General features: G+C 39.2%; 1 protein-coding gene across 1 annotated transcript; it reads right to left on the bottom strand.

The window, feature by feature from the left end:
- Positions 1 to 356: 356 nt before the first annotated feature.
- LOC127441479 (ATP-dependent zinc metalloprotease YME1L1-like) lies at positions 357 to 15,448 on the bottom strand. The gene is made up of 18 exons (XM_051698973.1): positions 15,300 to 15,448; positions 14,490 to 14,609; positions 14,151 to 14,331; positions 10,450 to 10,542; positions 10,225 to 10,334; positions 8,787 to 8,937; positions 7,845 to 7,928; positions 7,459 to 7,632; positions 6,915 to 7,067; positions 6,072 to 6,204; positions 5,914 to 5,976; positions 5,667 to 5,779; positions 5,384 to 5,539; positions 5,054 to 5,205; positions 3,185 to 3,311; positions 2,918 to 2,991; positions 2,244 to 2,330; positions 357 to 1,926 (listed from the first exon to the last, which is right to left on the bottom strand). The coding sequence occupies exons 1-18, from the start codon at positions 15,330 to 15,332 to the stop codon at positions 1,783 to 1,785; spliced, it is 2,148 nt and encodes a 715-aa protein (XP_051554933.1). The 5' UTR covers positions 15,333 to 15,448; the 3' UTR covers positions 357 to 1,782.
- Positions 15,449 to 21,581: the final 6,133 nt, after the last annotated feature.

The following is a 21,581-nucleotide window of genomic DNA, read 5'->3' as shown; positions in this document are numbered from 1 at the left end:
GGTATAGTGCAAGCCATTAACAATTGACATGTTTCACTAAGTTGAGTGCAAATACTTTGATTTAATTTAAAATTGCTTTACAATTTGAAACCTGACAAACTTCTTTTTGTGAAAGGTTTTGGTTGAAACTGTGCTTGTGCTGCCTTTTCAAGTAAATGCTACTTGATTTGATTATTTAATCTAATGCAATGACATTCATGCCTTGTGTGTCTTAAAGTGTCCAAATACCTTTTTGGGTCATTGTATATAGTTGTTAAACTTGTTTCTGTTTGTTTGGTTGTATTTGATGATAATAATGTTCCTCCAATGCAGAGGGCTGTGTCACAATAAATGAAAATAATCAATTATGCCAAGTCTGAGGTATACATTTAGATGTTTTTTATTCACTTCAGCTCATTTCAACCCATTCACTATTAAATGTGCAACAGCATCAAAAGAAAAAGCATTTCAAGTTACAAACCAGGCAAAACTCTAAGACTAAATTCAATCTATGCACATCTATATACAGTGTCCTTGTTTAAGTTTATTGATTATAAATATATACTGTATATACACACCTAAAACGAGCTTGGGTAAAAGGCAAACATACATGAGGCTAAGTACACTCACAGATGTAGAGCTGCTGTACATGAATATATACGTTGAATAAAGCTGAATAAAACCAATTGGGATGTAAACCTAACAGAGGGTTTAGAAAGATGCATGTGCATGTTTTGGAAAAACATTTTCCACTGTGTGAAGTAATTTTTCTGTGTTACTTTTGTAACAGTAAGTTTGAATAGATGGAAAAAAAGGAAGCATTTAATCCAAACTGCCTCATTTGACTTAATTTTCCAGATACTCATTCAAATGAGCGCTGTTATGTACAATTAATTATAACTGCTTTTAAAGCGGGGTCCAAGCACAGAGCTCAAGCCTTGGACTAACTAGTTGAGGACTTTACACTACAACACTTCAACATGGGAGCACGCATAATCTCCGTCTAGGAAACAGGATTTATAACGTGAATCTAACATGATTCGTATTACAATCCAGGTGTATAAACATTCCTGTTTAGGTCATGAGACTGAAGGTGCAGAAATAGAGCACAAATTACAGAATGAGTTATTTGGTCATTGGGAGTCCAAACTGGGAGACATCTTCAGAATGATACATTGTTTATCTGATAATATACTAGGGTTGAGATCTGATTGTTTCATGTGACTAAAGGAAATCTGAAGCAGCATTGTTTACAAGCAGATAATATGATGTGCAATTAACAATCATTAATATTCCAGGAACAGAGTGCATTGAAACATTCCACAGTCCCTCAGTGAAAAATACATTTCCTTACATTTCTCAAAGGCCACCATGAAACATACAGTATACTCAACCTGGCTCAGAAAATTGTGGCTTAAACAAGGTGAACAGTGATTTGTTTCTGATTAATAGACTGGACCATTGCTTACAGCTTTACGATTTATTCAAAATTGGCCTCTGCTCTACTACAAATAAGGCAGCACCTACAGTCAATGGTTCAGTGAAACACTGAAACAGATGCAGAATAATAATATTTAAAGCAAGAATAGATTGCGATGTCCTCTTTGAAAAAAAAATCCCATGAAGGAGCTTGTTTTATAGCTTGTAGTGTGTAAAACAAACTATTTTCAGAGAAGTGGTTCAGAAAACAATACAATTATCAATGGAAAGTGTAGGCCTACCAAGCTCTTGGTTGCATATGTACATTCATGTCTTTCAAGGCTCCATTCCTCTTCCCCACTGCATAAAAGTCCTGGTGAGCTCTCATCTGCTTTTTATCGTCTTTCCCTCCAAGACCAACTGGATATCTTTGGCGTCCAATGTCTCGTACCGCAGCAAAGCCTCAGCTAGGTTTTTGTGCTCTTTAGCACGAGACTTCAGGAGTGCTTTTGCACGCTCGTAGGAATCCTAGACCAAGAGCAAAATTATATAAGACAAAATCTTTAGAGAATTTAACCAATTTAAAGCAATGAAAATTAATGCATACATAGGGGACTCCAGTTCAAACACAGAGATCAGCTAAGAAAAATGGTTGTGGGTGTAATTAATAATACAAATAAAAATCTGAATTTGATTATTTGAATTCCCCTTGAAAGCCAGTGTATTATCCTATGGTAATGTCATCACATAAATGAAATAATGTGGTTTTAATACTGTCCTGCACATAGTCAGTGTTTTAGGACTGGTTTGGCTAGTGCGGATAGCCAGAGTAGACCAAAGTTTACCCTCAGAAGTATCCTGACTTCTTGTTCAATGGCAGCCTGTGTTTCTGGACTCTGCTTGGTGAGGTCAGCATATGTCATGACACCCAACTATGACAAAAGAAAAACAACAACTATTAAGTAATCCTATTCAGACAATAGCCCTGGTCCAAACCACTAGATATAGGCAACCATCTTCTGGTTTACATAGGCAGTATTCTAACCATCATGCAAACTCTTAAGTGACTGATTTGAAAGACTACATAGGGAGCAACTCCCTTAATTGTCACTTGCACGGCTACACAAATAGCATTCCTCAAGCAAAGCACAAGAAAGAGTTGACAATTACAGCTGATTTCAAAATAGCTTAATGTTATTATGTTGCTAAGCTGACAATATAATCCTCTAACATGAGATGAGGACAGCATACTGTCTGGAACAGCCTTTACACTGAGAACACACATACAATGGATTAAAATGGCAGCTCACTAGGTTTTGAACATGGCTATTACATACATAATATTACATAAGTATTTTAGACTGTTTTGACCACATCTAAAAATGACAAGGTCCATAAAGCTTAGGCAGAAGCAGCTTTTGATTAATTACTGATAATTTATTAACTATCCATGCAAAGCTGATGAATATCTGAGGGCACAACTATATTTCAGTTCAAAAAGATGACAAATTTGACAAACCTTTTCACTCATGCCAAATCTGGTCACCATCATTTTGGCTATTTTTGTGGCGCTGTCAAAATCACTTGATGCTCCTGTGCGATAATAAAACATTACATAGATTAAACATAATATCTTTACGGCTTCTTTACTATTCATGCAGAGGATATTTGCATAATAAAGTCGGGTCATTCTACAACACACTCATATCACCTTTCAGCAGGTACAGTACAATAAATATACAATATTTTGAATGGCATTGCAATACCGAACATTACAGGAACCTACCAGTGGTGATATTCTCACTGCCAAATATAAGTTCCTCTGCCACTCGGCCACCCATACTGATGTCCATCTGGGCCAGCAGCTGAGCACGAGTCTCGTTCCAGCGGTCATTCTCTGGAAGCATGGACACCTACAGAAAAAAAAAAAAAAAAAAAAAAAAAACGGGGTTAAATCAATGCAGACCATCTCTCACTTGAAATGTTCCATTAAAATAAAGGTGCAACTTGGATCTCTAACAAGTTCTCATCTTGATGGCACATTTGTTTTACTTTCAACTAAACACATGAGATCTTTTGAGGTAGATAGTTTTATGAACTTTAATCCAGGAATTTTTTTGTAACAATACCTGTAGATAAATACTTCTTTTGACTATGTATTGTTATATTGGATCAAATAAATGACATTTTTAAATATAAATTTTTCTTGTGCTAATTTAATGGTGAAGTACGCAATTTCTACGCTACTACTGGCAACCTTTGCCAACACCTCTTCACGGTCTTTTGCACTCTGATTCCATATAAACAAATAGGCAATACTAAATAGGTGATAAATGTTTAACGTCGTAATGAACAAGACCGCTATAACATATACACACCAGACAGAAAGCATGGCAGAAGAATCGGGTCTTCCGATAACATTGCCAGATTGAACACCAGCTTGGTGTGCGGTGCGGGGGATGCAACACATGAAGTAGGATGGTTCTTCTGGTAAATACTAAGTGTAAAGATACATATTCCAAGTATCTTACGAATTTATCTGGAGCTCAACAGTAATGAGCTAACTTGTGTGGCAATACCTTGAGTGTAGCTTACCTGTTGAGAAGCCACTCGGCAAGTTCAGCGTCTCCACTGAATCCAAATAATTCCCTCAAAGTCCTCCACCTTGTAAATGGGATGCCAATGTTCACTCTGCTTTTACTCCATTCTCTGTCTCTGTGTCTTTTAGCAAGTCTTTGAATTTTGGTTTTAACATCTGTAGGTGAAGCTACATTTCTATTCTGTACACATCTGCCATGGATCTTCATATTCTTTCAGCTGAACAGCTTACGACAAGTAGCCACGACCCAAACTCACACTATAGGTTGAGCTAGAAAGGTATGGGTGGAGCTGAGCAGGCTGCTCAAACTGTAAACATCAATGTTTTGATAGTGCCTGGGATGCTCAGTGTTTATATTTTTTGGGGAGGTAAACCCACGAATGGCTTATACACTCACCGAGCACTTTATTAGGAAAACTATGGCCCTAATAAAGTGCCCAACGTAGTGTTCTGCTGTTGTAGCCCATCTGCCTCAAGGTTCTGCTCACTATAATTGTACAGAGGGGTTATCTGTGTTACCGTAGCCTTTCTGTCAGCTCGAACCAGTCTGGCCATTCTCTGTTGACTTCTCTCATCAACAAGGCATTTCCGTCCGCAGAAATGCCGCTCACTGGATGTTTTTGGCACCATTCTGCGTAAACTCTAAAGACTGTTGCACATGAAAATCTCAGGAGATCAGCAGTTACAGAAATACTCAAACCAGCCCGTCTGGCACCAACAATCATGCCACGGTCGAAATCATTGTGATCACATTTTTCCCTATTCTGATGGTTGATGTGTGTGTAGTTGTCAATGAGCATTAATTTGGGACAGGAAAACGTATTTTGACATAAATAAAAATTACATACTTCACCAAAACTATTTTATTCTTGCTTTAAACATTTTAATCTACTTGGCTACAATGGCTATTTTGTCAAAATAATGGTTCCTTTGATTAGGGGAAAACATATTGAGAATTTAAATATTGGTCAAAAAGCTGAATAATGATAAAATATAATTATTTTAGCTCGCTTCCCCAAGGCACAACACAAAAAATAAGCAACCAAAGTTACTCACATGTCCCAAAGTAGGGCCTCTCGGCATTATGGTGGCTTTATTTATAGGCATGGCGTCTTTGGTGTAGTATGCAATAATGGCATGGCCTGACTCATGGTATGCTGTGATCTCTTTATTCTTATCATCGATCTCTGCACTCCTGCGCTCTGGGCCTGTGCATGAAAGTGAATGGAAAGCAAAAGGTATTCTTTTATCTTCATAAACATTCTCAATGTATCTACCCTTCCAAGAGAACATCATTATCCTTTTGTTAGCTCTGAGGTCTATACATTTTTCTAAAGAAGACTTTATTACACTTCTCAACATGCAAAGAAAGTGAAAGACTCTTACCCATCAGTATTTTGTCTTTAGCAAACTCCAGCTCCTTCATGGTCACCATGTCTTTACCATCCACGGCTGCCTTCAGCGCAGCCTGGTTAACAAGATTTTCGAGCTCGGCACCAGAGAACCCCACTGTTCCTCTGGCAATGACCTCTGCCTCCACAGCTGGACGGACAGACAAGACAAACAAAATGACATTTGTTTTTATCTAGAGAGCTGGCACACATTTATTTACTCTACTATTACTTTTATGCTATCTGATAACATGTACTCTCTCCTCTCTCCCACTCACCCGTGTCTACTTTTATTTTCTTGAGGTACCACTTGAGGATTTCAGTGCGGCCTTTCACATCTGGTCTGGGGACGGTGACCTGCATATCAAAACGGCCAGGCCGGATCAAAGCACTAGGGAACAAGAGACAATTAAGATCTTCTGACTGAACGTCTAACCAACAAACCCAGATACCTTTATCTTTTCATTGTCTTTTAAAATCTATTATTTAAGCAGCTGCTAAGTACTGTAGTTCATTTTTACATACGTATCTAAAGCTTCAGGGAAGTTTGTTGCACCAATTATGATGACACCTTCATTTGGCTTAAACCTGCAGACATCAAACAATAAAGTCAGTAAAGGCAACTCTTCTATGAACAACAGATTTTACAAAATGCAATGCTATTAGACTTAAATACGACTCACCCATCCATCTCAGCTAGAAGCTGATTAATAGTCTGTCTAGAATAGGGGTGCATGGGAGACTCAATCCTCTTTCCTCCCACACTGTCCAGCTCATCAATGAAGATGACACAAGGAGCATTAGCTTTAGCCTCCCCTAGAGGATGAATGAGGAATATTACATAACTATGTGTGCAGGCTGCTTACTATACACTCACCAAGCACTTTATTACGAAGACTATGTTCCTAATAAAGTGCCGAACGTGTTCTTCTGCTGTTGTAGCCCATCCACCTCAAGGTTCGACGTGTTGTGCATTCTGAGATGCTATTCTGCTCACAACAATTGTACCGAGGGATTATCCGAGTTACTGTAGCCTTCCTGTCATCTTGGATCAGTTTGGCCATTCTCGTCAACAAGGTGTTTCCGTCTGCAGAACTGCTGCTCACTGGATGTTTTTTGTTTTTGGCCCCATTCTGAGTAAATTCTAGAGACTGTTGTGTGAGAAAATCCCATGAGATCAGCAGTTACAGAAATACTCAACCAGCCCATCTGGCACCAATAAGCATGCCATGGTTGATATCACTGAGATCAAATTTTTTCCCCTTTCTGATAGTTGATGTGAATATTAACTGAAACTCCAGACCCGTATCTGCATGATTTTATGCACTGCTGTCACACGATTGGCTGATTAGATAACCGCATGATTAAGTAGGTGTACACGTGTTCTTCAAAGTGCTCGGTAAGTGTATGTAGTCTTTCTGTAATTAGCTGAAAGTAATCAATTATTAGCAAGCTACTAACATGCATGGGCAAAACCGACAGAAATGCCAGCATAGGGCTGCAGCTAGAAGACACGAAGTACTCACTGAAAAGGTTTCTGATTCGACTGGCACCGACCCCAACAAACATCTCATCAAACTCAGAGCCAGATGCATAGTAGAATGGCACATCTGCCTCACCCGCTACCGCACGGGCCAACAGCGTCTTGCCTGTACCTGGAGGCCCAACCAACAAAATTCCTGCAAAAGAAACCCTGTTGTCAGTGTAGGTTTGGTTTAAAGCTAAAGTGGGTAACCTTTTAATGTTAAAAATAATGCATACTATTCCAGCTTAATATGCAGAGACAACTAAGTAAGCCATTTGAAGGTTGATTTCCTCGAAAATGTTAACAATTTTTTGGTGGAGTTATAAAATTTAAGACTACAGCAACATTAACTCAGCCAATGCTGTGAACTTTTTGTTCGATGAACAGCAGATGGGGGGACTATTCAGGAAAGCTGTTTGAAAACAATGTTTTTTTTTTGCAATTCCGTTTGGTTGCGCTAGTGTTGCAGAAATAACACGCTTCAGCTTTAATGTATTACATAAAAAGTTCTGACAAGGAGTCTTTCTGTAAATGTGTGGTCTTACCTTTAGGCAGTTTTCCTCCCAAAGCAGTGAACTTCTGTGGGTTGCGGAGAAACTCCACCACCTCCTGCAACTCGTTCTTGGCCTCCTCCGCACCCTTCACATGCTCGAAGGTGACATTCTTCATCTGGACAGGATCCACTGCCGAGTCCAGGCCTGATGTGGTTCGGAATCGCACTGTCCGGAATAGTTACATTACAGTTCACACTCCAAACACACACACACAGCACTCCACAGAGCATTCTCCAAGACACTGGAGTCCTCAATGCAAAGGACGAACACACTAACAAGTTCCAAGCCACTACACTACAGAACATGCAACATTCACTACCGATTTTGATTGTATATTCAAAGAACTGACACACAACAAAAACCATTCAAGCTTTTACCTGATAAGAAAGGTGTTTTTGAGAGTCCATAAAGGCCTACCAGCAAAAGCACCAACAGAATCAGTCGTGTCCTTCTTAACGATTCTATTGCAGATGAGAAGAAAAAAAAAAAAAATATCACATTTTTTTTTCGTAGTTTACATTAACTCATTCAGTTCCAAGAAAACAAAAACACTGACCTATGCAGTTATTTGGTTTTGTCATCTGTATGGATGATGCTTGTAATGTAGATTTATGCAACAACACTCCTAACTTAAACAGTGAATTCAAAACTGCAATGACTAAATATTAAAACAATTTTCCCCCTGCTTTATGGATGGAACCATGTGTAGAGATGCCGCTGCCTCCGCTAGTGTTTTGCTTTCTATGAATGACAGTGTTTCGCTCGTGGGTGATATTTCACTAGTTGAGCTTCTATGATGATTAAACTTTAAACACAAAGAGTTCAAATGACTCAACTTTTGCTAGACGTCCCATCTGGGTTTAATCTATTAATAAATTAACCATAATTTATGTGTGACAGAGATTTTAACATTTTGTTCATTTACATACATTCTCAGCTTTGGCAATATTGTATTGTTTACAGTCATGCCAAAAAAGCCATTCTGAATTGACTTGAGAGACACTTGTGCTATGGCTCCGATCCATTCCAAATAGAATCTGAAGGTTCTGATCAGGTTTTTGAGATCACACAAAAAAGAATGAAACTGTTACAATGACATATAGAAATAAATGTTTTAAAGCCATTTAAAAAAAAAAAAAAAAAAAAAAAAAAGTTAATCATATTTAATCAAATCACGTGTTAACGTGCTAACTTCGACAGTTCTAATATTTATATAACAATGAAAAAGGAAACAAAGGAAGAAGGACAGTAGTCATACACTGAAAACCTGGATCTTTTTTGCTGAATTCATTATTTGTTGTTAATCTAGGACAGCTTGCCTTGGGTTCTCTGTGTTAGGGCCTGCGCTTTGAGAAAGCCTTCTGCAAAACCAGTCTTAAAAGCTTCATGTTGACCGTCAGGAATGTTCCTGTTTTTAAGAATCTTGTCCAAAGTTTCAACCTCTGTCCCTTTGTCTCGTGTGAGTAAGCCCTAATTGACAAAACATAAAAACACAAAAGCACATTATAATGTACTGAACATACAAGTTAAGGTCTACTGACATCATCTGTGAAATGCTGTCGATTACCACAGAAAGCAATTTCAACTAACTTATCAGTTTATAAAAACATTTAGAAATTGTTTGCTATATACACATTTTTAACTCCTCACCATGTAAAGCTGGTAAACATTTAAATTTCTTAATTTGGCAGACACTTTTATCCAAAGCGACTAACAAAAGAGGAATAATACAACATAAGCGATTCATCTAAAGGAGACAGTAGTATGAAAAGTGCTGCATTACAGTTTCAACTGAAAAATACTATCCAAGACAGATTAGAGTGCAACACGGTTAATAAATAAATATATATACACAATACTGTGCAAAAGATGTTTCACAAAAACATTTGTCTTAAGATGGTTATTTATATCTTCAGCTTTAATGTGTCAATAGGAAAAATACATTTTAGACTCCCAAACATTACTTTTTCAAATAGAAAAGATTAGAAGAACAGGGAGCCCTGCAACAGATGTCATGGCCCCCTAAGAGCCCCCCACTGAACATCGTGTCAGTCTGAGATTACATAAAGAGACAGAAGCAATTGAGACAGCCTAAATAGATAGAAGAACTGTGGCGTATTCTCCAAGAAGCTTGGAACATCCTATCTGCCATCAACCAAGAAAAACTGTGTCCAGGTGTACCTAGGAGAATTGGGGCTGTCTTAAAGGCTAAGGTGGCCACATGTTTACTGGACTTTGTATGATGTTAATTGATGAATGAAAACTATTTATGGCGTTATTTTTGAAGACATCCTCACTATGCAACATTTTTCACAAGTGCCTAAAACTTTTGCACAGTACTGTATATATATATTTTTATTCTTCTTTTTATGATTGTATGGTCAAGTGCTCATGAAAGTTTTTTATCTTCAGCCGTTTTCTGAAGACCAAAAGGGACTTCATGGATGAAGTCGGGAACCCTGTAACACGACAACCATGATACACCACTTGATGCATACAAGGTTTCATCTGCCTGGAACAATATTCCCACAACTGAAAGGATGATTGACAACTTTATAGCTCAAACAACACATTTTTCTACAGAAGAATTAATAATAGCACATTAACAAAAATAGGACCTGCACATTGCCTTCTGTTACAATTGAATGTCTGTAAACACAAATGTTGTTTGTTTTTAGGGACGAGTCAGAATTATTGTCTGTGGCAACTGACAGTATGCTACAGCACAGATGAGCACTATATTGCTGTGGTGGTGACCTTCATAAAGGATGGTGCGAATCCCTCAGGCTCCACTGAACTTTCATAGCCGCCCTGGAGACGGCGCGTTTTGGACTTCAGAGTTTTAAAGCCTCGCTTTGGGACCAAAACTGAAAACACAGATCACAGCTTGATAATGTTAGCTGCAAAACACAGATCACACTTTTCAAATGAAGCTGCCTGTTTACTGTGTGACAAATGAATAATTAAAACTGTACACCTTACATGGCAAATATTTGAGATCTGTACATAGTATTTGGAGAGGCGACTTGTTCCGTCTAGAGAACAGATGAGTAACTCCACCCATCCTTGAAAACCCTGAGTAAAAGATTAAGGAAACAGTTGGTTAGGTGTATGTAAATATATATATATATATATATATATATATATATATATATATATATATATATATATATATATATATTATACAGAGTTGTGCTCAGAAGTTTGCATACCCTTGGAGAATTGGTAATAAATGTACCATTTTTAAAGAAAACATGAGTGAGCAGGCAAAACACATTTCTTTTATTTCTTATGAGATTCATATTCAACTGTAGGTTATAACAGAATGGCACAATCATAACACATGGCAACAAAGAAAAAAAAATGAAATGACCCCTTTTCAAAAGTCTGCATACCTTTAGTTCTTAATACTGTGCCCCCTTTAGCATCAATGACAGCATGCAGTCTTTTGTAATAGTTGTCTATGAGGCCCCAAATTCATGCAGGTGGTATAGCTGCCCATTCGTCTTGGCAAAATGCCTCCAGGTCACGCAGTCTTTGGTTGTCTTGCATGAACCGCACGTTTGAGATCTCCCCAGAGTGGCTTGATGATATTAAGGTCAGGAGACTGTGATGGCCACTCCAGAACCTTCACCTTTTTCCTGCTGTAACCACTGGAGGGTCAACTTGGCCTTGTGCTTAGGGTCTTTGTCATGCTGGAAAGTCCAAGTGCGCCCCATGCACAGCTTTTGTGCAGAAGAATGCAAACTGTCTGTCAGTATTTTCTTATAACATGCTGCATTCAACTTGCCATCAATTTTCACAAGATTCTCCGTGCCTTTGGAGCTCACACACCCCCAAAACATCAGTGAGCCACCACCATGCTTCACAGTGGGGATGGTATTCTTTTCACTATAGGCCTTGTTGACCCCTCTCCAAACATAGTGCTTATGGTTGTGACCATAAAGCTCTATTTTGGTCTCGTCAATCCATATTACAGTGTGCCAGAAGCTGTGAGGCATGTCAAGGTGTTGTCGGGCATATTGTAACCGGGCTTTTTTGTGGCATTGGCACAGTAAAGGCTTCTTTCTGGCAACTCGTCCATGCAGCTAATTTTTGTTCAAGTATCGTCGTATTGTGCTCCTTGAAACAACCACACCATCTTTTTCCAGAGCAGCCTGTATTTCTCCTGAGGTTACCTGTGGGTTTTTCTTTTTATCCCGAACAATTCTTCTGGCAGTTGTGGCTGATATCTTTCTTGGTCTACCTGACCTTGGCTTGGTATCAAGAGATCCTTGAATTTTCCACTTCTTAATAAGTGATTGAACAGTACTGACTGGCATTTTCAAGGCTTTGGAAATCTTTTTATATCCTTTTCCATCTTTATAAAGCTCCATTACCTTGTTACGCAGGTCTTTTGGCAGTTCTTTTCCACTCCCCATGGCTCAGTATCTAGCCTGCTCAGTGCATCCACGTGAGAGCTAACAAACTCATTGACTATTTATACACAGACACTAATTGCAATTTAAAAAGCCACAGGTATGGGAAATTAACCTTTAATTACCATTTAAACCTGTGTGTGTCTGTAACAAGGCCAAACATTCAAGGGTATGTAAATTTTTGATCAGGGCCATTTGGGTGATTTCTGTCATCATTATGATTTAAAAAGGAGCCAAACAACTATGTGATAATAAATGGCTTCATATGATCACTATCCATCCTTAAATAAAATAAAAGTTTTTTTGCATGATTAGTCATATTTTCAAAATCAATGCCAAAATTTCACAATTTCTGCCATGGTATGCAAACTTTTGAGCACAACTGTATATATGTATGTATATGTGACAAACTGATTTATCAATATATAATGCAAAATGAAAATGTTGCAGAGCTATTAAAGGAACAATTCACCCAAAAAAAGAAAATTCTCTCATCATTTACTCACCCTCATGCCATACCAGATATGTATGACTTTCTTTCTTCTGCAGAACACAAAGATTTTTAGAAGAATATCTCAGCTCTGTAGGTCCATACAATGCAAGTGAATGGTGATCAGACCTTTGAAACTCCAGAAAGCACATAAAGGCAGCATAAAACTAATCCAAACAACTCCAGTGGTTTAATCCATATCTTCAGAAGTGATATGACAGGTGTGGGTGGGAAACAGATCAATAGATAAAGGGATAGTTCACCCAAAAATGAAGTCTCTCATCATTTACTCACCCTCATGCCATCCCAGATGTGTATAACTTTCTTCTGCAGAACACAAATTAAGATTTGTAGAAGAATATGTCAGCTCTGTAGGTCCATACAATACAAGTGAATGGAGATCAGACCTTTGTAGCTCCAAAAATCAAAAAGGAAACATAGAAGTAATCCATATGAGTCCAGTGGTTAAATCCATATCTACAGAAGCAATATAATAGGTGTGGGTGAGAAACAGATAAAAAAGTCTTTTTTACTCTAAATCTCCACTTTCACATCTGAATGTCACATGTGGTGCCTGTTAAGTTTCACTGTTAAAGTGGAGATTTAGAGTAGAAAATGACTTAAAAATATTGTTCTGTTTCTCACCCACACCTTTCATATAGCTTCTGTAGATATGGATTTAAACACTGTAGTCATATGGATTACTTTTATGTTTCCTTTATGTGATTTTTTGAGCTACAAAATAAATTCTAGTCACCATTCACTTGCATTGTATAGACCTACAGAGCTGAAATATTCTTCTAAAAATCTTTGTTTGTGTTCTGCTGAAGAAAGTCATACACACCTGGGATGGCGTGAGGGTGAGTAAATGATGAGAGAATTAGCATTTTTGGATGAACTATTCCTATAAGTCTTTTTTCAATATAAATCTCCACCATAGATCAGCCCTGACCAGTAGGTGGCGATACGCACTAAGAATGCAAATTGTCAAAACAAAAACAAAAATAAGGAAGAAAAAAAGGAAGAAAATGAAAGTGGAGATTTATAGTAATAAAGGACTTAAATATTTATCTGGTTCTCACCCACACTGATTATTTTGCTTCTGAAGACATGAATTTAACCACTGGATTCATATGGATTACTTTTATGCTGCCTTTATGTGATTTCTGAAGCATCAGTGTTTTTGGTCACCATTCACTTGCATTGTATGGACCTAAAGAGCAGAGATATTTTTCTAAAAATCTTTGTTTATGTTCAGCATAAGAAAGTAAGTCATACACATCTGGGATGGTATGAGGGTGAGTAAATGATGAGAAAATTTTATTTGTTTGGTGAGCTATTCATTTAACCCATGTACGCCCAGGCAATGTTTCCTGCACCAGTATGCTGTTACTGAATTTACTGTGCTACAGCAAAAGAAATCATATTTTACTCAAATTGTGAGCTTGCAGTCTAGATTGAATGTTATTAAAAGCAAAGAAAATGTAACATTTAATGAAAAAATATAAATATTAATCATGACACATACACAAATATATACTACTAAATACATTTTTTATTTTTTTTGTGGTGGGACCAGTGAAAAGTTGGCAGGGCAAGTAAAAAACTGTACTACAGGCATTACAGATATTTAAGGCCATAGCAATGAGGCCTGAAATAGTATTACACTTTTTTTTTAAATGTTACAAAAACAGCATTGTATTTAGTATTAATCTAAAATGAATTAAGGGGGACTTGAAAAGCAGAATTCTGTAGAAAATAATTTTATGTCTCACCATGTTTGTTGTGAAAGAAGGAGTTTGAGGAGAGGTGGGAAGTCCTCCAGATGTTTGGCACAGTCTTCAGTGGTGAGGGCGACTCCTGCTGAGTAACGCAGGGCAGAAGCCTGTACACCAGCTCATCCAACTGAGCCACTCCTAGATCTGTCAGACTCAAGTCCCCGAGGCTCCATAACGGCTTTCCAGCACAAATCCACAGATGCACAGTTACAAGGAAGGGAAAAAATATTTTAAGAACTGCACATGTTTTAGGTAATAATATGCATTTGGGCACATTGCCATGAAACATTTGATTGCATGGGACATGTACACTTAAGTAATGACAAATGCAAATACCTCTGTGTGGTTCAGATCTGGTTCTGGCGTGTTGTCTCTGTGATTGACTGAAGTACTGCTGCACAATGAACCCTTCAGAGATTGCAGGGCATTGATGAGGTGACTCAGTTGGACTGTTACCTGAGGGACAAACAGCAAAACCCAGCCTTTCATTAGCATGTTATTTACATACACAATATGGGCCATCTATTACATTAAATTATTCTATACAGGGAAGTTCAAAAGTCCCCCTATTATCAGCATAAAAAAAAGAAAATAATTAGTGCAGAATCTTAAATATTTGTGGTTTATTTAATAAATAACAAAATCTAATAATATAATTTGATGTAATAATGATAATACAATTTTTAATATAATAAAACATTTTATTATTTCCAAGTAAAAAAAAAAAAAAAAAAGAAAAAAAGAATATCTCGGACTTTGAGTACATTGTACATATTTTTAAATGTATTAGATATTTATAGAGTATTGTTGTGAAGTGTTTGATGGTCTTTTGTGAATGCAAATGAATCTGACGTGAGAAGGTTTCCCAACTCGGTTACTTAACAGCAGTTTTATAAACATGCCCATCAACAACTCAGTGATCAAAAGTCATACAGAACACGAATGAACCAATGTCAGCACCAACAATAACATGCCAAGAACCCTATATGCATTCAGCATTGTTTTTAAGAAGTATTCACTCAAATATAGAGATTTAGATGTGTGATAAAGCAATGTGAGTTATGAGTATGTGTTAGCTAACCGACTAGCCTGCGTGCACTACAGTAGTTATGAAACCAGCTGTCCAGACCAGACAACATTTGTTACCTGCGGCTGTAGGGAAGTTGAAAGTGAAAACATTTCCGATCAGATGATGACAAACTTTTGAGGAGTTTATTAATTTGAAGTTACATGTAATGCCCTCCACCGGGGTACCCTTCCGTTTAACTCGCCTCACCGACACTGTTTCATCAATGTGACGCTATACAACATCCGGTAAGGAAGATGAAAAAATAAAAGTCCTAACGCTGATCTGCATCTTTACATCCAATTTAACAAGACTTTTATCTGTCAGATGTTGAACTCTCACTCTGGCATGATAAACAACATTCATTTGAATTGGTAATGTATGTACAGTTTATCTGCAGACTGTAAATTAATGAAAAATAGCTAAACAAAAGCACACAGCAAAGTATATAAATGAAAAACAAATTACATAGAGTTATTAATCAAAAGAAATTAACAAGGATACAAAACATCATGTAGGCATCTGTATGATGCATTGACATATGTGTGTTAGGATTTATTTATTTGTTATTATTATTATTTGCAAAAGACAGCGGAAGAAATAGAAATATCTGTAAATTTAAATGCACAATCCAGAAATATAATAGCCACAGTATGTAGAGGGTGTGGCACTCCTGAGAACAGGTAATATTTAATTTTTATTCCTTGTTCTTTTCACATTAATGTGGAAAACACGCAGTTACAGACGTGACAGTTGTAAAGGTGGCACTTACTATTCATGATGAAGGAAAACTATCCAAACACTTTGGAACCTGCTGTCTTTGACCTCTGAGACATCGGTATGGTATCCACTGTTGCACGACTGATTGAATTAAAGGGATACAGGTGCATCTCAATAAATTAGAATGTCGTGGAAAAGTTCATTTATTTCAGTAATTCAACTCAAATTGTGAAACTCGTGTATTAAATTAATTCAATGCACACAGACTGAAGTAGTTTAAGTCTTTGGTTCTGCATGAAGTGCTCTAAAATTTCTTGGTAAACGGGTGCAGTGACTTTGGTTTTCAAAAAACACAATGGACCAACACCAGCAGATGACATTGCACCCCAAATCATCACAGACTGTGGAAACTTAACACTGGACTTCAAGCAACTTGGGCTATGAGCTTCTTCACCCTTCCTCCAGACTCTAGGACCTTGGTTTCCAAATGAAATACAAAACTTGCTCTCATCTGAAAAGAGGACTTTGGACCACTGGGCAACAGTCCAGTTCTTCTTCTCCTTAGCCCAGGTAAGACACCTCTGACGTTGTCTGTGTTTCAGGAGTGGCTTAACAAGAGGAATATGACAACTGTAGCCCAATTCCTTGACATGTCTGTGTGTGGTGGCTCTTGATGCCTTGACCCCAGCCTCAGTCCATTCCTTGTGAAGTTCACCCAAATTCTTGAATCGATTTTGCTGGACAATCATAAGGCTGCGGTTCTCTTGGTTGGTTGTGTATCTTTTTCTTCCACACTTTTTCCTTCCACTCAACTTTCTGTTAACATGCTTGGATACAGCACTCTGTGAACAGCCAGCTTCTTTGGCAATGAATGTTTGTGGCTTACCCTCCTTGTGAAGGGTGTCAATGATTGTCTTCTGGACAACTGTCAGATAAGCAGTCTTCCCCATGATTTTGTAGCCTAGTGAACCAAACTGAGAGACCATTTTGAGGGCTCAGGAAACCTTTGCAGGTGTTTTGAGTTGATTAGCTGATTGGCATGTCACCATATTCTAATTTTTTGAGATAGTGAATTGGTGGGTTTTTGTTAAATGTGAGCCAAAATCATCACAATTAAAAGAACCAAAGACTTAAACTACTTCAGTCTGTGTGCACTGAATTTATTTAATACACGAGTTTCACAATTTGAGTTGAATTACTGAAATAAATGAACTTTTCCACGACATTCTAATTTATTGAGATGCACCTGTAGTTCACCCACATACTTACCCTCATACCATCCCATGTGTATGACTTTCTTTCATCTGCTAAACACAAACAAAGATTTTTAGAAGAATTTTTCAGCTTTGTAGGTCCATACAATGCAAAATCCAAAATTTTTAGGCTCCAAAAAACACATAAAGGCAGCATAAAATGCAGTGCGAATTACACACTGATGTTCTGGAGTATTCACTTTTTTTATCGTCAGTGGTGGGGCTTGAAGCAGTTACAGGGCTTGAAGCACGTGCAGAGGTGGAGTTACAGTGAACAGGAAGGGATCTGTTCAGATTTTCTACAGCTCAGATTCAAATAAGCTTATTCGCAAAATAGTCTTACCCTCTGTAATTCCCCCCTGATAAAATTAATCCATAAAACTCCAGTGGTTAAATCTATATCTTCAGAAGTGATATGACTGGTGTGGGTGAGAAACAGATCAATAAAGTCCTTTTTCACTATAAATTCTCCTCCCTGCCCAGTAGGTGGCAATATGCACGAAGAATGTGAATCGCCAAAAACAAAAGAAGAAGAATGTGAAAGTGCAAATGGAGATTGATAGAAATAAGGACTTGATATACTGAAACTTGGAATATTGATCTGTTTCTCATCCACACTTACCATATTGCTTCTGAAGATATGGATTATATCGCTGGAGTCTTATGGATTACTTTTGTGCTGCCGTTATATTGTTATGGAGCTTCAAAATGTTGGTACCCATCCACTTGAATTGTGAGGACAAACAGAGCAGAGATATTCTTCTAAAAATCTTTGTTTGTGTTCAGTAGAAGAGAGAAAGTCATACACATCTTGTGTGGCATGAGGGTGAGTAAATGAGAGAATTTTTAATTTTGGGTGAACTATCCCTTTAAAGGTGCACTCAGAGATTCCTGAGAAACACTGGTGATATTCGAACTCAACTGCCAAAACACACCCCTCCCTTCAGTGCTCCTTTGGAAGCTCTTTTTTAGATTATATTCGTCTGACCTTTATCTCTTGGTCTGTTTCTCAGCCATTTGTCCTCCTTGGAGTTTAGATAGTTCACATCAGCCAGATTTGCTGTCACTCTTCTAATGAATTTCCCTCACCCCCCCACCCCCATCCTGTACACGCAAAGAACCACCCCCTGTTGCTGATTGGCTTGAGTAGTGTTGTGTGGATCGGTCCGATTCACTTTGTTTTTGTCCCATTTACAGAGCCAGTACTGTGTACAAATACTAGATTTTTTTCCAGCCCACCCACAGAATGGACAGCTAGTGAGTGAGGAGATATTTGCAGAATTTGACAAAAAGTGTATTGGATTAGAATTACTGAGTGCACCTTTAGTTAGAAATCGTTTGCATGATTACTAAACTGCAAAAGGCTGTGTTTTATAAAACAGTCTGCATTCAGCGCTTCAGTAACTTCAGGGACGCCCTCTAGCGGATATAAGCGGCACATGCTGAGCAGTGCAGCAATATTAGATGATGTTTAGCAAATTATCATTAAAATCTCAAAGTTGTAAAAAAAAAAAAAAAGAGAGAGAGAAATTGTTTAGCGCACACCTAGCCGTGAATTGTCCCGCTTATGCCATGGTCACTATTAAAGTTAATACAAATTCATTTACTTTAATTAGTTATTTTATGTCATATGTTCTAGAAATCTGCCAGTTCTAAATCAGACATAGAGTCAAAGTAGTTCAATAAGATTACATTTCTTTGAATGAAAGAATAAATATATGAATTAATTTAATTAATAATCAATTAATAAGACATTAGAGTCACGTGACGCTATGTGAGTGGAAGCAGCCTCCGCTACACTTTGCTACAATTATCCTTTCAGTCAACATTACTCAGTGATAACTGGTTTAGTTTTGATTGTTAAACTGCGCTGGAAAATACGCAGAGCATATGGACGTGGCTGAGAAGCGAATCGAGTCTCTGGAAGCAGCCAGTAAAGAGCTGCAGACTAACCCGCCGGCCACCAAAACTGATATGGATCAAGTGTGGGAACAATTAGTGGATATGGAAAATTGAGGCAGACGTAATAATGTTGCATTAATTCGTTGGAATCCCCAAGGGAAAGGAAGGTCAAGATATGGTCAAGTTCCTGGACGGGCTTATTCTGAATTTGTTCGACACAGCGGGCCATCATCTGGAAATAGAGCGTGCGCATAGAGCTCTCTGTCGGCTTCCCAGAGCAGGCAACAGACCCTGATCCATTCTGGCAAGATTCTTGCGGTCAGCAGACAGAGACTTTGTTTTACATGTGGCAAAGGCAAGTTGTGCTGGGAGGATTACAACATTATGGTTTTTCCGGACTTTGCCAGTGTTACACAAGCGAAACGGGAGAGATTCAAAGAGTGTAAAAAAATTACTTCACGCACAGGATGTGAGCTTCGCTTTGCTTTACACGGCTAAACTGAGAATTGATGCCAAGGATGGACTTTCACAAACCCACGAGAATCTATGGCCTTAATTAAATAAATGAAGTGAGTGGGTCGCTTTGCCAGCACTAAATCAGCACATCGTGCATTTTGCTGATGCAATCTGAGAGGCTTTGTTATGGCTGGTTGCCCACTGTCTATCTCTCTCAATCTACTTTTTTAATTTTTTAAATTTTTAATTATTTTTTCATTTTTTGGGTTTGATGTTGTTATTTACTGGTGCCTATTTCATTGAAAATGTTATGTGCAGTTCAGTTGCATGGTGTATGTAAAAAAAACAAAAAAACACCGGACTGAAGTAATCTTGTAGAAATGGTGTTGTGGAGGGTCTCATGTGCTTGCATGGACATGCGCGAAGCTGAAGCGCATTTTTTTCTGTTCTGTGGGTTAAAGATTTTATGGTTAAATCAATGATGATTTATGGTTAAATCAGTGTATTACTGACTGAATGAAAAGCAACAAAAAGTATCTACGCTGTACACAAAAGAGACAAGGGAATAAAGCCTGACCTGAAGCATGTCACTCCTCCCCGCCTCCTCATTTCCACACCCGAACCCTGATGTGGTGTAATACTGGTGCCGAAACCCGGGATTCGAGGAGAAATGTCGTCAGAGTGCTCACCACTCACCACTGGGCAAGGTGATCAAGACCCTCGCCGGCATCCAACAGAACCAGCATCAGGCCCTCGTCGAGCTGCGGCTGGAGCAGGAGCAGCATTTGCAACTCCTGCTCCAGGCCTAACCGGAGGACCGACAGGCATTCTGGAGCCTGATCAGACATGAGGGGGTTGCTGCTGCAGCCCCGGAGCCCACCCCGGCTGTCCAACCGGTCACCCTCATCAAAATGGGGCCAGCCGACGATCCTGAAGCATATCTCGACCTCTTCGAGAAGACAGGCGAGGTGTGGGAATGGCCACCTGAGCAGTGGACAGCCCGACTGTTGCCATTACTCTCCGGGGAATCGCAGCTTGCAGCCCAACAGCTTCCCGCAGCCAATCTCCTCATTTACGCTGACTTGAAGACAGTCATTCTGCAGTGGTTTGGCCGGACCCCCGAACAGAGCCGACAGCACTTCCGTGCCCTGAAGCTGGGCAAACATGGCCGCCCGCTCGCCTTCGCACAGCAACTCCGGGATGCCTGCCGGAAATAGTTGCTGCAGGGGAGCCCCGCAGCGCCCACTACATCATGGACAAGGTGGTACTGGAGCAGTTCATCACCCAGCTGCCCCGTGGGATGGCCAAGTGGGTCCAGTGCCACCATCCGGCGTCACTGGAAGAAGCGATCCAGCTGACCGAGGACTACTTGACGTTGTTTCCAGGAAGCAGTGATCTAGAATCTCTCTCTCTCTCTCTCTCTCTCTTTTCTACCCCCAAACCCCACTTCCACCCCTCCTCTTTCCATCCCGTTCCTGCCCCCAGGAGGCTGGGTGGTCCTATGCCCAGGTTTCCTCCCCGCTTAGGGGGGGTCTTCTCACCCATCTCTCCTGCTAACTCTGCCTCTCTCCGCTATCCCAGGTTAGCGAGTCTGTTCTCACGGGTGTAGGAGGGGGGGCCTGGGCCAGTTGGTTGGAGCTGCAGGGATCCGGGACATTTCCAGGACCGTTGCCCCTTAATAGAGGTGGGTACGCTGGTCCGGATTCCCGACGCTCCACAGGCTGCCCCCGATTGAGCTGGGGCATACTGGATACCGGTGAGTACCCAGGGGGATACATATCAAGCTTTGGTGGATTCTGGCTGTTCTCAAACATCCATCCACCAACGTTTGGTACAAGATGGGGCATTGGGCACAAATAGTTGGGTGAAGGTGCGGTGTGTGCATGGGGATATTCACACGTATCTGGTGGTTACCACTGAGATACTATTCAGGGGGAGAAAACATAGAGTGGAAGCCGCGGTTAATTCCCGCCTCACCCGGGATGGGTCCTGTGAAATAATGCCTCAGTGTGTGACGTGCAATGCGATGGC

Source organism: Myxocyprinus asiaticus, chromosome 5, assembly GCF_019703515.2.
Source record: "Myxocyprinus asiaticus isolate MX2 ecotype Aquarium Trade chromosome 5, UBuf_Myxa_2, whole genome shotgun sequence".
Classification (NCBI taxonomy): Eukaryota; Metazoa; Chordata; class Actinopteri; order Cypriniformes; family Catostomidae; genus Myxocyprinus; species Myxocyprinus asiaticus.
The sequence above is the reverse complement of the archived record's forward strand: the minus strand, read 5'-3'. Positions and strand labels throughout refer to the sequence as shown.